Raw genomic sequence first — 14,149 nt, forward strand, 5'->3', positions numbered from 1 at the left:
ATCAGCCGCATGGCGCTGGGGAGGGGCTGCGCCCAGAGCACCTCTGAGAACGCCTCTTCGGCCAAATCTTGGTCCTACGGAGGTGCAAGAGCCTCGTTATTTAACAGATCTGTTATTCAAACAGACAATCTTCTAACTATTTTGATTCTACTGAGGCAGAATTTGGACTGACCTGATCAGCAGCGCGGGGTGACTCTGCTTTTTTCCATTCATTCTCAGAAAAGGAACCCCTGATCTTGCAAAAAAACCCGTTTGGAACATGGCTGGGAACAACGCTGGCTAAAAGTGAATATGCCAGGTGAATTGTCCTATGCAAGCATTAAAAATGGATGCCACTAAGTTAATCATTCAAGTCAATATTAACGCTTGAAGTAATGATCTAATGAAACTCAGCTTGAGTATAAGTAAAAAAAAAAATATTCTGTATTTCCACTTCTGTATCATTTACATTTTAAAATTATCATACACCAGATGTATAAACACACAGAAAGCTAAGGTTTATTTTACATTGTTACTAGAGACTTAAACTGACATTCCGCTTAACCTTAAGATTCCATGTGTTTGCTATAAAGGAGGTTCACCTACGCTCGAACTTTATATATAAACACATTTATTTTTTAAAAGTCTTGCTTGCAAACATAAGAAATACACACCATAAATCACAATAAAAGAAATGTTATTTACACGTGCGTTCCAGCATGTCCATGCTGCTGACCTGACGGGAGTAACAATGAAACTCTGCTGAATGCCTTTAAATGTTATTGTCCTCAAATCTGAAGACCGACTATAAGACTTTTTTACTCAGAATAAGAGTCATGATAAAAGCTCAAAGTATCACCAAGCATTAAAAGGGAAGGCGTTAACAAAGAGGAACTGACTTATTCTGGTGAAATCAAGTGTAAGCTGACCAAGTGCCTCATAGTAGGCCTTCCGTGGGGGCAGTTCCAGGGGTGCTCGATCTCACCCATATGGGTGATCAGTTTTCTCATTTCCTGCACATTCAGTGCCGTTCCAATCATCACCTGCACGTAAAGACAAAAACCACAATTATTTTCTTTCTCCATACTGACAACTGACCTAGATAAGAGGAGTACTTTGCCTACTACAGCAGTTAAATACTGTGCAAGGCATTAGCAGCAGAAAGACCTACAAGGCGAACAGAAGGCAAAATGCAGCTGAGTGTGCTCGTAAGTGCAGCAGTATGAAACAAAATAAACCACCAGAAATTTTTGCCAACTTACACGAGACAAAAATACAAGGAACAAGGTGAAGGATATTAGCTGTTGACACTCAATAGTAAATAAACTTCCCCTGCAATATGCGTTGATACCCATAACACAACAGAAAATATGGTATTTATCTGAAAAGAAGCATCTAGTGCTGTACTTACAGACTTTCTGCAAGCTCGAGAAGCAAACATCTGTCTGACCCTGGAGGGCCTGCACATGACTCCAGGGCAGTCACTTAACATGAAGATCAGCTCGTCTATGTCTTGTGGGCCAAAAGTCCAGTTTTTGCTTGTTGGCAATGATACTAGTTTAACTCTCTGAGTTACAAGAGCTGAAAGATTTGCAATAATTAATAAAATAACAGAGCATTACAAGAAATTACCTCTTCCTGAGAGAAAAACTGAGAAACTACTTAGATACATTAATATGATGTAACCTGCATATATGCAAAGGTTTAAGTTTACCCTTGCGAAGGATGTTATTAAATAACCATAGTGGTAATTATGGCAGATATCCTTTTAACACTACACAAAATTGCTTGTAAACTTAAAAGCAGATAGATCTAATTTTTGGCAAACCCTTCAATTTCACAGAACATATGGTTTATTGTTATTTTGAGGTTATGTGACTACATAATAATTAAGGATTTTTATTGGTAAGAGACTGGTAATTAATAGCATTTTAGGAAAAAAAAACCCCTGGAGATTCTGGAAATAAGACTGTGGAAACAACTTCCCACATACCAAAGCAGTAAGACACAGTGTGTATGGAAAACAATAAAGGGGCTTGCAGGTTATGCAATTTCCACTAAAGTACACAGCATGTCAACACTAAAAGCCACAAGGAAAACCAAGGAACATTATTTAACAATGCTATCTATTAATTTAAACTCACTACATTTTTCATTTACCTGCATCTAACCCTGGTGGGACCTGCAAGTGTACCAATATAACAAGAGGATTTTTATGTAACACATCCAGAAAATACATCTCTAGCTACAGTCAAACTGTGGCTCAAAAGTCTTCAGAAACTTCTATAAAAATCTGGGGAGATAAATACTCTACAACGTCCTGATAAATAGTGCAAAGAGATCACAGAATCCTAAGTGAACAAGAACATTTCGTAAGAGACAAACCATATAGCATAATGCATATTATTTTGCAGATTCTAATAACTACCAAAAGAGATTTTTACATAATAAATGACACGAGTGTGCAACTTCTTAACTTCCAGTAATTCTGGCCTAAACTCACCATTTTCATTTATAATAAAATCAAACCCATTTTTTCTGAATATTTCCAGGTTTTCAATCAATACAGTTTCATTTACAGCTGTTAGATTGAGATTTTGAGGCCTGAAAGAGATAGAGAAATGTGATACTGGGTAGGTACACAGAACAGACCACTTAAGATAGGTTTCAGAAGCAATCAAGAGACACTAATACAGAGCTCTATGCAAACATTTCATTTTGCTTTGTTAAAAAAAAAAAAAAAAATCTCACTACTGAACATTTCACCCCCAAGCGTTACTCAGCGGTGTTAAGTCAGGAGGGCAGCGCTCCCCGCTGCAACAGCAGTCTCCAACACCCTCCCTGCATGACCACGCTTGGCAAACCGGGGGTTGCCGTGTAAGCCCGCTGTGAAATCTGTCTGACCACTGACTTGCTCCGTAGCTGTGACTGTAGCCGTGGAATTTATTTTTTGTGTGAAGATTGCCTCTTTGAATGACAGAATATAAAAACTTAAGTGTTTTGAACGTGTGAAACGCCACATAAATATAATCACAGATACCCTTCTGAAACATTGAATTACACTTAAAAATTATTACTGTTAAAACACTGAAAGTACTTACGCTATCAGCTTCTGACCTTGAAGAACAGTGTGCTGCTGTAACATCTCAAAGTTGTACTTCTCATCAGTAGCATGTTGGTCAATTATGAAAAGATCCGAATTCAACTTTGCTATGATAAACCCTAAATTGAACTGGCCAATGATTTCCATTTTTGCAAACATTTCTTTACTGTATATGGAAAATATAAACAGATTATAAATTACACCCCATCAGTTACCATGTCAGACTGAAAACTTTAAAACCTCTTTTCTCTCCTGCAGAACACATTTTACATTTAAAAAAATCTTGTTTAAGCAGGGTATGAATATGGAAAAGTAGTTATCTGAATCTGCCACTGATTGATGAGGCCATTTCTGGCAGGACACAATCCCTCATTAAGACAGGACTCGTTCAGGTTTCCCTCACTTCAAATACAGCCACTGGTGATAACAGAATCAGAAACAGGCAGCATGGCGTTAGTCCAAGTGAGTTTGCTGCCTTTTTGCAGTTAGAAGGCTTTCCTAACACTTTTTAAAATCCATAATTAACAAATCATTCACTTTTACTGTCCAGTGACCACCTGGATGTAACCTATTTTTCACAGCCATGTCTCACCAAACCCCAAATTCACACGAGGGAGAAATACACATTACGGAGTCTTTTCAAAGTGTTCTTTTTCATCACGAGATTTGGTGTTCCTCTGACTACACCGCCAATTACAAGTCTGAACCAAGACACATCTAGGATACTTGTGGCCTTTTCAATGTCTTTCTCCACATTCCATTTGCATTTAGTTCAAATAGCTGCTCTGTCAGGTAAAATTTTAATGGCAAAAGATATATTCAAAACTAATAGGCAGATGTAAACCTCCTACCTACCCCCCACGTCAGAGCTTACATTTTTCCCTAACTATTCTTATTAATGATGAATACAGTATGTTAAGAAAGTGAAAATACCTGATCTCTTTTCTTAATTCATCTTCTGCTACTTTATTTTCTCCAGGACTAATTTTTGCTTTAAATCTTCTGTAATTTTGTGTTTCTGTCTTTTTTTGTTGTTGCTGTATTACCTTCTTTACCTTTTCTGCTAAAACCTTCATTGAGAATTCCAGCGGCACAGTTTTCTTTTTAACTTCCACCAGTACATCAACACTTGGCATACAGTTCCTAGTATTCTGTACTTCAGGACTTTTACCTGTCTTGAAGTCATCTGCTTCACTTCTAAAGCTTCTTCTTTTAAAACATTTTACTCTTGGGGAAGAACTACTGGCTTCTTGACATAACTTGTTTTGATTAGTCCAGTCACTCACATCATTTAACTTACTTAACTGTTCAGTGCCCAAGACCTGATCATCACACTCCAATGATTTCTCCCTACATCCAACAGTTTTAAGACGTTCATTTTCAAGTTGTTTTTCTGAGCTACAGAGTTCTTCTTCAGGAGGATTAACTACTCTTTTACTGTTGACACAGCTCCCAGCTTCTGGTGTACTACATCCGGCATCTGACTCAGAAGTGCTACAGAATCCAGAATCTGCATTATCTTCCAATTTTCTCAAATATCTGCTTGGAATTGACATCTTTGAGTCCACCTTTTGACAACTCTCAGACTCCCTACTCAAGACAGCCTTCTGAGTCTTTACAGTATTCAAAGTGTTATCAAGTGATACTTGTCTAGGGGAGCTGTGTTGCTGTTTTACCTTCTTATGGCTTCGAATATTACTCTCTGTCATTTGATGGAGAGAGAATGACTCCCTTAATCTGGCAAGAGTCATTATACTTTTTCCTTCACCACTTGGATTTTCAGTCTCTGAGTCAGGCATTTCTACTTGAGGCTTTTCTGTCTCTTCAGGAAGTGTCCTCTTCAAGTTGCCTAATAAAACCAGAATAAAGAATATTTCAAGACTCTAAGTTCGTAGAAAACACAAATTAAATTATATGCTTTACTAAAGGGAGTGAAAAGAGAGGTAGTAAAATCGCTAATTCCTCAAAGGAGCCCTTCAGCTTTAGACAATGACTGGGTATGGAGCTGAAATGCATTAGTATCCAACAGACAGCTGCATCTTTAAGAAACATAATGGTACTTGTGTGAATGAATTTGTAATCTCTTTTTAAACTGGAACAGCAATCAGTCCAATCAGTCCATTTATTATATATCAAAATAGTTTAATGACTGAGTGACAACGAAAAGTGAACCGATTTTACATTTCAACGGTCACTATAAAAGCCTGTGGCAAGGTGTTAAGGAGCTGGCACAATAGATACTTGTTGTATATGCGATTCGTAGACTATTAGAAGACTTCAACCTTACATATTCTAGTCAGACATGTATATGACTAGAGATTAATTTACAATAACAGGAACAATCAGGCTACAACTGATTCTGTACGTTAGTAGAAAAGGAAATCAGAAGGGGTTTTGTTGAAAGAAATGAGGCAGATGCGGTGGTGTTAACACAGAAAAGCAAATTTGAAAGATTATACAGTCACAAGAGAATCGGCAATTTCTGTAATTATCATAGAAGAATCAAAGTTCAAAATCCAATAAACTCATACTCATATTTCAGTGTTTATTTATGTGACTTTAACCATTCTTTCTCAAGGACATTTAAATAAAGGAAACACAGATCTCTTTCAGTATCTTGGAGGAATCTTTTTCAAGCATTATCAAATTTTTTTTTGTTAATTTTTTCCCTATAAAGTTGATGTAAATCACTTAATAACTTAGGGTTCTCCTTTGTATTTCATGTCAGTAACAATCGTTCAATGTAAGCAATACAAGCCAGACTTTTTTTTTTTTTAATTTTTTTCTTTCTTGGGATTTTTTAAAACCACATGATTCCATTTCCAGTCCTCTACCATGTATCTACAATGTATGTCCTACCTGCAATGTCCAGAAGTTTCTGATTAACATTCAGTTTGTTAACATCACTACCGAACATCTCTGTCAGAGAAGTTTTTAAAATTGCTAATAAAAGCTTTTCCTCCTGCAGTAAAATTTGCCTTTTGTCTGGAGTTACATTGATGTCAACACACTCTAAAGAAAAAAGAAAAACAACTGCATTATAAATGTAAAAAAACCCAAACGTCCCACCCTTGGATCAAAGTTTTCTGCCCTTTCACCCTCCATTAGTATTTCATAGGGTCAAAACGGAAGCCACAGTTAACATTCACAGTATGACTGCAAATTCAACTTTTAACTTTCAACATTCCAGCAAACAAACCAGAAGCTGATGCTGTGCAATAATATTATACAAGTTTTCTTGTATTCAAGCCAACCACAAGACTGCCTCTTCCCCATTACCTGAGATAAGAAGTTACTTTTGAGTACAGAGAAAGTGGAGGGAAATAAAAGTGTGACCACAGCTAGACCCTATTGCTCCTTCACCAACTGTAGATCCAAAAATCACCACAGTGCAGGACGTCATACAGGTAAAAGTTACAATATTCTATAAATAAATACAATTTCTTCTTCAATGAAGTTACAGCTTTTACAGAAGTTACTGAAAATTATTCGTAACTTACCAGAATCTACACAGATGTTAAGGACAACAAATGGATACTGGTGTTTATTGTAGAAGTGATAAACTTCATTCACAAGCTTAACAACCTGCAGAGAAGGTGAAAAGCAGTAAATGTGAATACTATCATCTTCTATTTCCCACCAGTACTATTTAACCCCCTTTTAATGTACCAAATCATATCTTGTATGACTGAGCTTTTGTTCACACAGACACAATGAAGACAAAAAACTTCAGAGACAGGATTCACACAAACAGACACAGTGAAGACAAAAAACTTCAGAGACAGGAACTTACAGCATCAAGCCACAGATACACATACCAGCTACCAATCCAGTGGTCTTCAGAGAATATTGAACAAGTTAGCGCTGGTGACGTTAGAAAAATAAAAAACTCACCTTTGCGGGATCACATGGACGTTGGTTGATAAAGAAAAACTGTCTGTCTGTTGTGCTCCTTCCAACACCATGATCACAACGAGAAATGAAGCCTGTAATACTGTTGAATAATAATACAAGAACAGTAAGGTAAAATGCAGGAGCAAAGCAAAAGAAATGTTTCTGACTCTGAGCATACTTAGTGGAAGAGCATTTTATAGAGGGCTAAAAGAAATGCTATTACACAGCATCAGGAAGTATGTATGCATTTTCCCAATTCCTTATCTGATAAAGGCTAGACGTTCAGGTCCAAAAAAGCATCAAACAATTGAAAACACAGATTGCTGTGATTTCAAATGAAGCGGCAATTGTAATTCTTCTGCTCTGCTTTCATTCTTTTCAGATAACGCTGAGTTTTCAGCTGTGTGTTGCTATGTGGCAAGACAAAGTTACATCTTTCATCCCACCTCTGAGCCACAGCATGAACAGGCTTTGAAAACTCTACATGGGACCTGGGTGGGCAGGAAGTGCTTAACAGTCAGCAGCTACCAACCACTCAGTATTCCTCGGGCTGTAATATACACTTGTAGGAAGGATGTTCTTAGGCTTTGTTTCATCTTGAGGATAACAATTATTATTCTGCTCTGAAAGCGGAAGAGAGGTCAGTTGTGAACTGCCAGTGGTCAGATACTGATGCATCCATTTGCTGATCTCACGTATAGTAATAGATAAAAAAAGTACACTTTAAGAAAGTAAAGGGTAATTTACTTACACAAACTGATTCATATTCATCTCATAGCATTTCTCAGTAACATTACTGAAGAAACATGGGTATAAACACTGGATACACTTAATCCATCTAGTTAATCAGAGCTCTGACAAAAGTGATATTCATCAGAATATTACAGTAATATATAATTAACTAGGACACGAGGAATACTAGTTTTGCTCTTCCCATTCATCTGACTAGCAACACCTTAGTCCTGAATTAACTTTTTTAATCAAGTGATGGTCTTTCCCAAACTATGTATCAATATCTACTATGCTGTTCTTAGTTATTTTTAATGCTATTAACAACATTTATTTATTTATTTTAAATTTTGGGTTATGGTAAAATGCCACTGGCAACAGTGGTTTGTACTTTTCTAATTACCTATAAAGATTTTGTGGCATCTCAGTAGCATTGAGGCCATATTCTTCACAAACAGCTTCATTAGGAGGAAGCTGAACAAAAGAAACGAGGCTCTGCAACTAAAAAAGGGAAGAAAAAAAAAAGGAAGTGAAACATTAAACGTTTCTAGATTTTTTCCTTCAATTTCATTGTTATTCATTACCCTTAAAATCTATTTGATAAAATGATGGTTTCTTTCAAGTTGGCTGACCACATCTAACAGTTAAAATACCCAAACCTACCAAAAGACAGCAGTACAGCTGACTGAGAAACAGAAACAACGCCTTCATGAGAGGCTGTTCTCAGCCTTTGGTATCACTGCTTTTGCCTTAGTTATTTCAGACCTTTCCTTTAAAATGTACGGAGACAGAACAGAAGGACTGATGCAGTGTGGACTCTCCAGCTACGTACATGTGACCTAATCAAGTGTTATGCAAAAACAAAAGGCAACAAGAGTAATACAAGTTTCTTTTCAAAGAATAATTAAACTATTAGAAAAAGTATGTTATTTGAATCATAAGCTGCCAGGTACGTTTACCACACACACTGTCCCATTTTTTCTGGCATTCCAGCATCTTCTACTGACTTTACATTTAAGTACTCGATACTATATAAGCAGGCCATAAGCTATACATTCTCTTCAGATAACGCTGAGTTTTCAGCTGTGTGTTGCTATGTGGCAAGACAAAGTTACATCTTTCATCCCACCTCTGAGCCACAGCATGAACAGGCTTTGAAACCTCTACATGGGCACTGGGTGGGCAGGAAGTGCTTAACAGCCAGCAGCTACCAACCACTCAGTATTCCTCGGGCTGTAATATACACTTGTAGGAAGGATGTTCTTATGCTTTGTTTCATCTTTGCTTTCTTCTAGTGGATAACAATTATTTTTATAGCTATTATTTAGAAAGCGTCACATCCACACCTCTGCAGGGGCTGACTGCAATCCCATTTAAAGGTTAAATAGAACAGTAATGAAACTTAGTTTCACAGGAAGAAGTTGCAAAGGCTAGAACACCTCAGTTTTCTGTCCCCCAATTCAGACTTTCATGTCACACGCCATTTTTAGGATTTTTTAAATTGCTTGTTCTTGTGACATACAAACTTTGATGCCCATACTGCTTTTCAAAAGCACACACCTTTACAGGCGTATCTGTTCATAAAACGGGTTTCAGAGTGATATTAAGCTGTAATCCTATCTCCTACATCATTTTTCTTCCATCAAAACATAGAATCATAGAATCACAGCCTGGTTTGGGTGGGAAGGGACCTTAAAGACCATCCAGTTCCAACCCCCCTGCCATGGGCAGGGACACCTTCCACTAGACCAGGTTGCTCCAAGCTTCATCCAGCCTGGCCTTGGACACTCCCAGGGATGGGGCATCCACAGCTTCTCTGGGCAACCTGTCCCAGTGCCTCCCCACCCTCTCCGGGAAGAACTTCTTCCTGATGTCCAATCTAAACCTCCCCACTTTCAATTTAAACCTGAGGGGGCTTTAAAACATCTCTAAGCAGATTTAGAAACTTCAAGAGAATCAATCAGTGGAGGCTACACTGTTCCTCCTTTTTCAACCTGTAGGGTATGCTACAAGTCAACACATGCTCCATCCTCTTACAGTTGTTAAAGGTTTCCTACATCACCTCTATTAGATATTAAAACATCTCTCTATACAGCTATATTATCTCTCCTTTCAATAATAAAAGTAATACCTGTTTTTGCCCAAATACTGCTCCAATGTTTTCCTTTAAACTAAGACTTCCAGTAGTTGATACCACAGAGCTCTTTTTCCCTTGGCCAACTTGGTTAGTGCAGTTAATCCGCACCCCTTTTGAAACAATACAGTATGCCTGCAATACCTGGACCATTTTTGCATATTCCTATTAAAGACAAAAGAAAGTTCACATTTATATGAAATGTCTCTTTTTAAAACAAAAATACATAAAGAAAACATTCAATATTTGCAGGTAACACAAAAAAAGGGGGCTAATGTTATTTTAACTCTTTACAAACTAAATTAAAAAAATATATGTGAAAGATAGTGTATTTAAAAACAAACAGCATGTTTCTAAGATAGATATTGAGTCACAACACAGCAGACCCTGCTGTGTTAAAATACACAGAGTTGACCATGATATCGATTCTTTTCAAAATCTGAAAATTTGAGGATGTACCTTTAAAACGAATCATTGGAGGAAAGTATACAGGAAGACTGTTTTCTTATTTGATGAACATATGAGACAGGCATGAGACAGTCTGACACAATCAGTGTGTTCTACAGAGAATGGCGTATCATCCGGCAGTGAATAAATCCTGGGGTACGACACTCCTTTGAATTCACAACTTCTGGTCTAACCCACCTTTTTAATGTTCCTTTGAAATTCCTTATGCCGCACCGGCAAGGTATAAAACAACTGCTGTATGTAAACAGTTGTTCCTTGCTGTCGTGGAAAAGGAGTTTTCTGAGTAATTTTACCATTGTGATCAAATACCAAGCGAGTCCCAACGTTTGCAGACTTGTGACAGGTAAAAATGGTGACATCACTAATGGAGGAAGAGAGGCCACAGAATTACTCACTGAGCACTGTATTTTCTTATCCCTTCATCACAACCCAGTCAGGCACAGACACCATATCAATACTATTCATTTAATTAAAACTCACTCTTCACCACTACCAATGAAAACCATAACTGGAGAAGTGCCACATTTTCCTAGCTACAACACAAGCAGCTTTATTTGTATCCTTTCCATTCTTCTCCCGTAAAACATCATGTTAAAGTCTGGGTTTGCTGGACACTACGCTCCTCATAGTAATGCAAACAGCTGAATACTCCTGATGCACAGAACTGCGTACAAAAGCTGTGCTAGTTCAAATGCATAGTTTGTCTGGGAGGAGTTTAAATACAGTTTTAATGAGTTACAGCCTAGAAAACACAGCACGTAGATACTGTTGTGTTTTACATCAGAGAATCAAACACACAAGCACACAGTTCCATCGTGCAAAGATTTGCATATTTAAGTAACACTAAATTTTGCACATAAAAGGACCAATCAGGTGCTTAGAATCATAGAATAATTTCAGTTGGAAAGGACTCAGGATGTCATGCAACCTACAGCTCAAAATTGTCCTAACATTAAGGAACTGGAAGTTTCCAAAAGCCTCATTTTATCACTAATGGTAAACTGAGAAGTTGGCTTCAGTTATTTTGGTGCATATAGTAACTTTCTACTAATAAGAAGTTAATATTAATACCTTAATGCACACAGTGAACTCAGAGCTTCACCTCGAAACCCAAATGTTTCAACATGCATTAGATCAGAAAAATCTTGTATCTTTGATGTATAATGTTTCAGGGCTGGAAAAAGATGTTAAAAATATATATTTCACTTCAAAGTGACACTGGTCTATGCAAGTAGATTTTGCATGTGTATCAAGAAGCAAAAAAACCCTTCCGTAGTATTCATTATGTTTTACATAATTATTAAAGACAAAACAATTAAATACTTAATAAGCTTCCTTTCCCCTTTTTCTATAAGCACGATCTCTTCAAAATCCTCAGATACACCTGTTACTCCATACTTACACCCCAAATTCACACAACGTTATTGGTATACGCATTACAAGATGCCTCAGAGCAGTTAGCAGTACCTGCCTCTGCTACTGATGTCACGTATGTTGCCTTGCAAGACAACTGCTGCGCCATGCATGGTACATGGTGGACAGGCACAAGATGCTGCCTGGCAAGACAACAACTGCTGCGCCGTGCATGGTACATGGTGGACAGGCACAAGCCTACCCCACCATGAGCACAGCTGAGGAGGACCAGTCTATAGTCAGTGCGGCATCAGTCAGTGCGGCATTAGCTGAGCTTGTAGCAGAACCCCTGAACTTTTACTATCCTGGAGGAGCAGCAGAAAGAGTTCAGGATGTGCCATACACATGCTGTGAACATATAAAGCCACTGAGTAATAACTTCTGGTGAAAGAGATCCCTAGTCACATGAAAAAAAAAAAAAGTGGGCATTTCTGTTACAATGGGTAGTTACATTTCTCATACAGTACTGTTTCTGCTCCCATTTTGTGCAATTTAGAACTAGCAAATGGAAAATTTGACAGTCAGGCATGCAATGTCAGTTCACTTTCAGCAAATACTCGAGCTCATAATTCACTTCTCAAAAGCAGTCACTTTCACAAAGCTTGACTCCTTCAACAATGACTGCTGACTCAACATGAATGAATATAAATGAACATTTATAGGACTTTCTCTTCTATAATTACTTCCATTCTTTGTTCCACTTAAATAAGCAATCAAATCAAAGACTCCTGAGCTATGAAAACTATAACCACAATAGCGCTACAGAAGTCCAGTCTACTTTTGCCCGAGCCTTGCAGGTCACGCACCCACTACGTAAAAGCCAAGTATCTGTTACAAAATTAAAATTACGGAATTTGTTTAAAAAAGTAGCTTTCTTACTGAAAATACGCTTTCAAAATGTCCAAATATATATTATGAAAAAGGTTCAACTTACTCAAACCTTCAAAGTTTTCCTCTTCCACTCCACCTCCATTATCTGAAACCTCTATCAGTTCTGCTCCATGATCTTTAAGTTTTATATCTATAAAATTGAGTAATAAAGGATTTTAATTCTATAAGTTCATACACAGTATTAGGTATTAATAGCTAATTATTAGCTCCTCCTTTACCAGATGGGCTGATTTGCGTTTCCATTTCATTTTCTGTACTGGGGCAACTGACACTGGTGCCAGTTGACACTGACACCGGCACAGCTTGAAATAACTTTACCAGATAATGGTTTTCCATGTCAAATTTTAGCAACCAAAAAAAGAAAAAAAAAATTCCTCATAGCTGTCCAAAGTTAGGGCAATCTAATGCAAACCAGCCTGCCCTTGCAGACAGTTCAGCCTCACTGCACTTTCGCCTGAACTAAAGTTTTCCAAGTTAGAACTCCTGGAAGCTCTGGAAACCAACCCTGCCGTAGCCATCCGCTAGCTTGAGGCCAGCAGCTGGCAGAGCCTGCTCACCACTGCTGTACAGGCCACATACCCGAGTAGCTAAAAGGGCTACAAATAAAGAAGCACAGACAAAATCACATTCTTCTAGGAGCCCAGCTGGAGCCTGGGAATCAAGAAGCCTTATCTATCTGAGGTGCAAAATCGCTTTGAACATGCTTGTCCCAAATAGGAAGTGAGAGGAACACTAGTTTCGTGTCTTTACAAAAGAAGTCTGTGAGCACCCAGGCTCAGGACAAGGAACAAAAGAAGCCTGTGTGAATGCAGACTTAAGAAGGAATGTCGAAACTACGTGACCTCCTGAACGTGTAAACTACTTGAACATCCTATGCCCCGAATATGTTAGATGTATTAACTACCTGAATATCTGGAAATCTAAAGAATGTTTTTGTCTTAAAATTCTCATGTGGATCAGAAAGTCTGTACACTCAGAGTACCTCAGCCAGTGGGGAAATGAGGAGGGTCTCTTGCAGCCAGGAAAAGTAGGATAAAAGGGGGCTGCGTCCCTCTGTAGGTTGAGAGACCCCACAGGAATATGTCCCGTGGACTCTCCCTTTATTCGAATAAAGCTATATTATTATTTCTTTACAGGACTCCTCTGTCTCCTTTGTGAACACTGACTCCTGGCAGCGTGATTTTTCATTACAGAAGTATCTGCACAGATTTAGTACTATTTTCCTCAAAACTGAGGGCATAAGTATTTTAGAAGTCTATGAAATTAGGATGAAAAGGTGGTTACCAATACTGGTAGCTCCAGCATCCAGGCTGTTTTCCACCAGCTCCTTCACGGCAGTGCCAAGATTCAGCACGACCTGTCCGGAACAGATCCGATGTACGGACTTACGGTCGATGGGCTTGATGGCTTTGGCAGGCTGCAGGCTTGAAAGAGAGGGACAGGAACACACATGGTCATGTAGAGCAGGCGGCACGGGCTCGCCACGCCTCGACCCTCCGCTCCCCTCCAGGGAGGGCGACCAGCCCCGAGGGCGAGGC

The 14,149-nt window shown here is 38.4% G+C and overlaps 1 protein-coding gene across 1 annotated transcript; it reads right to left on the reverse strand.

Annotated features, from left to right (window-relative positions):
- Positions 1–593: 593 nt before the first annotated feature.
- Positions 594–14,035, reverse strand: LOC104503676 (mismatch repair endonuclease PMS2-like; the record flags this gene model as incomplete). The annotated part of the gene is given in 18 exon segments (XM_010156615.1): positions 594–1,022; positions 1,391–1,560; positions 2,483–2,583; positions 3,081–3,178; positions 3,180–3,223; positions 3,226–3,248; positions 4,016–4,931; positions 5,942–6,094; positions 6,583–6,667; positions 6,977–7,076; positions 8,109–8,206; positions 9,837–9,955; positions 9,958–9,987; positions 9,990–10,004; positions 10,481–10,668; positions 11,379–11,481; positions 12,655–12,741; positions 13,896–14,035. Coding segments are annotated over 18 exon segments (2,614 nt in total), but the record flags the coding sequence as incomplete, so codon positions are not given.
- Between the last annotated feature and the right edge of the window lie 114 nt (positions 14,036–14,149).

The sequence above is a fragment of the Eurypyga helias genome, unplaced genomic scaffold (assembly GCF_000690775.1).
Source record: "Eurypyga helias isolate BGI_N326 unplaced genomic scaffold, ASM69077v1 scaffold17008, whole genome shotgun sequence".
Taxonomy (NCBI): Eukaryota; Metazoa; Chordata; class Aves; order Eurypygiformes; family Eurypygidae; genus Eurypyga; species Eurypyga helias.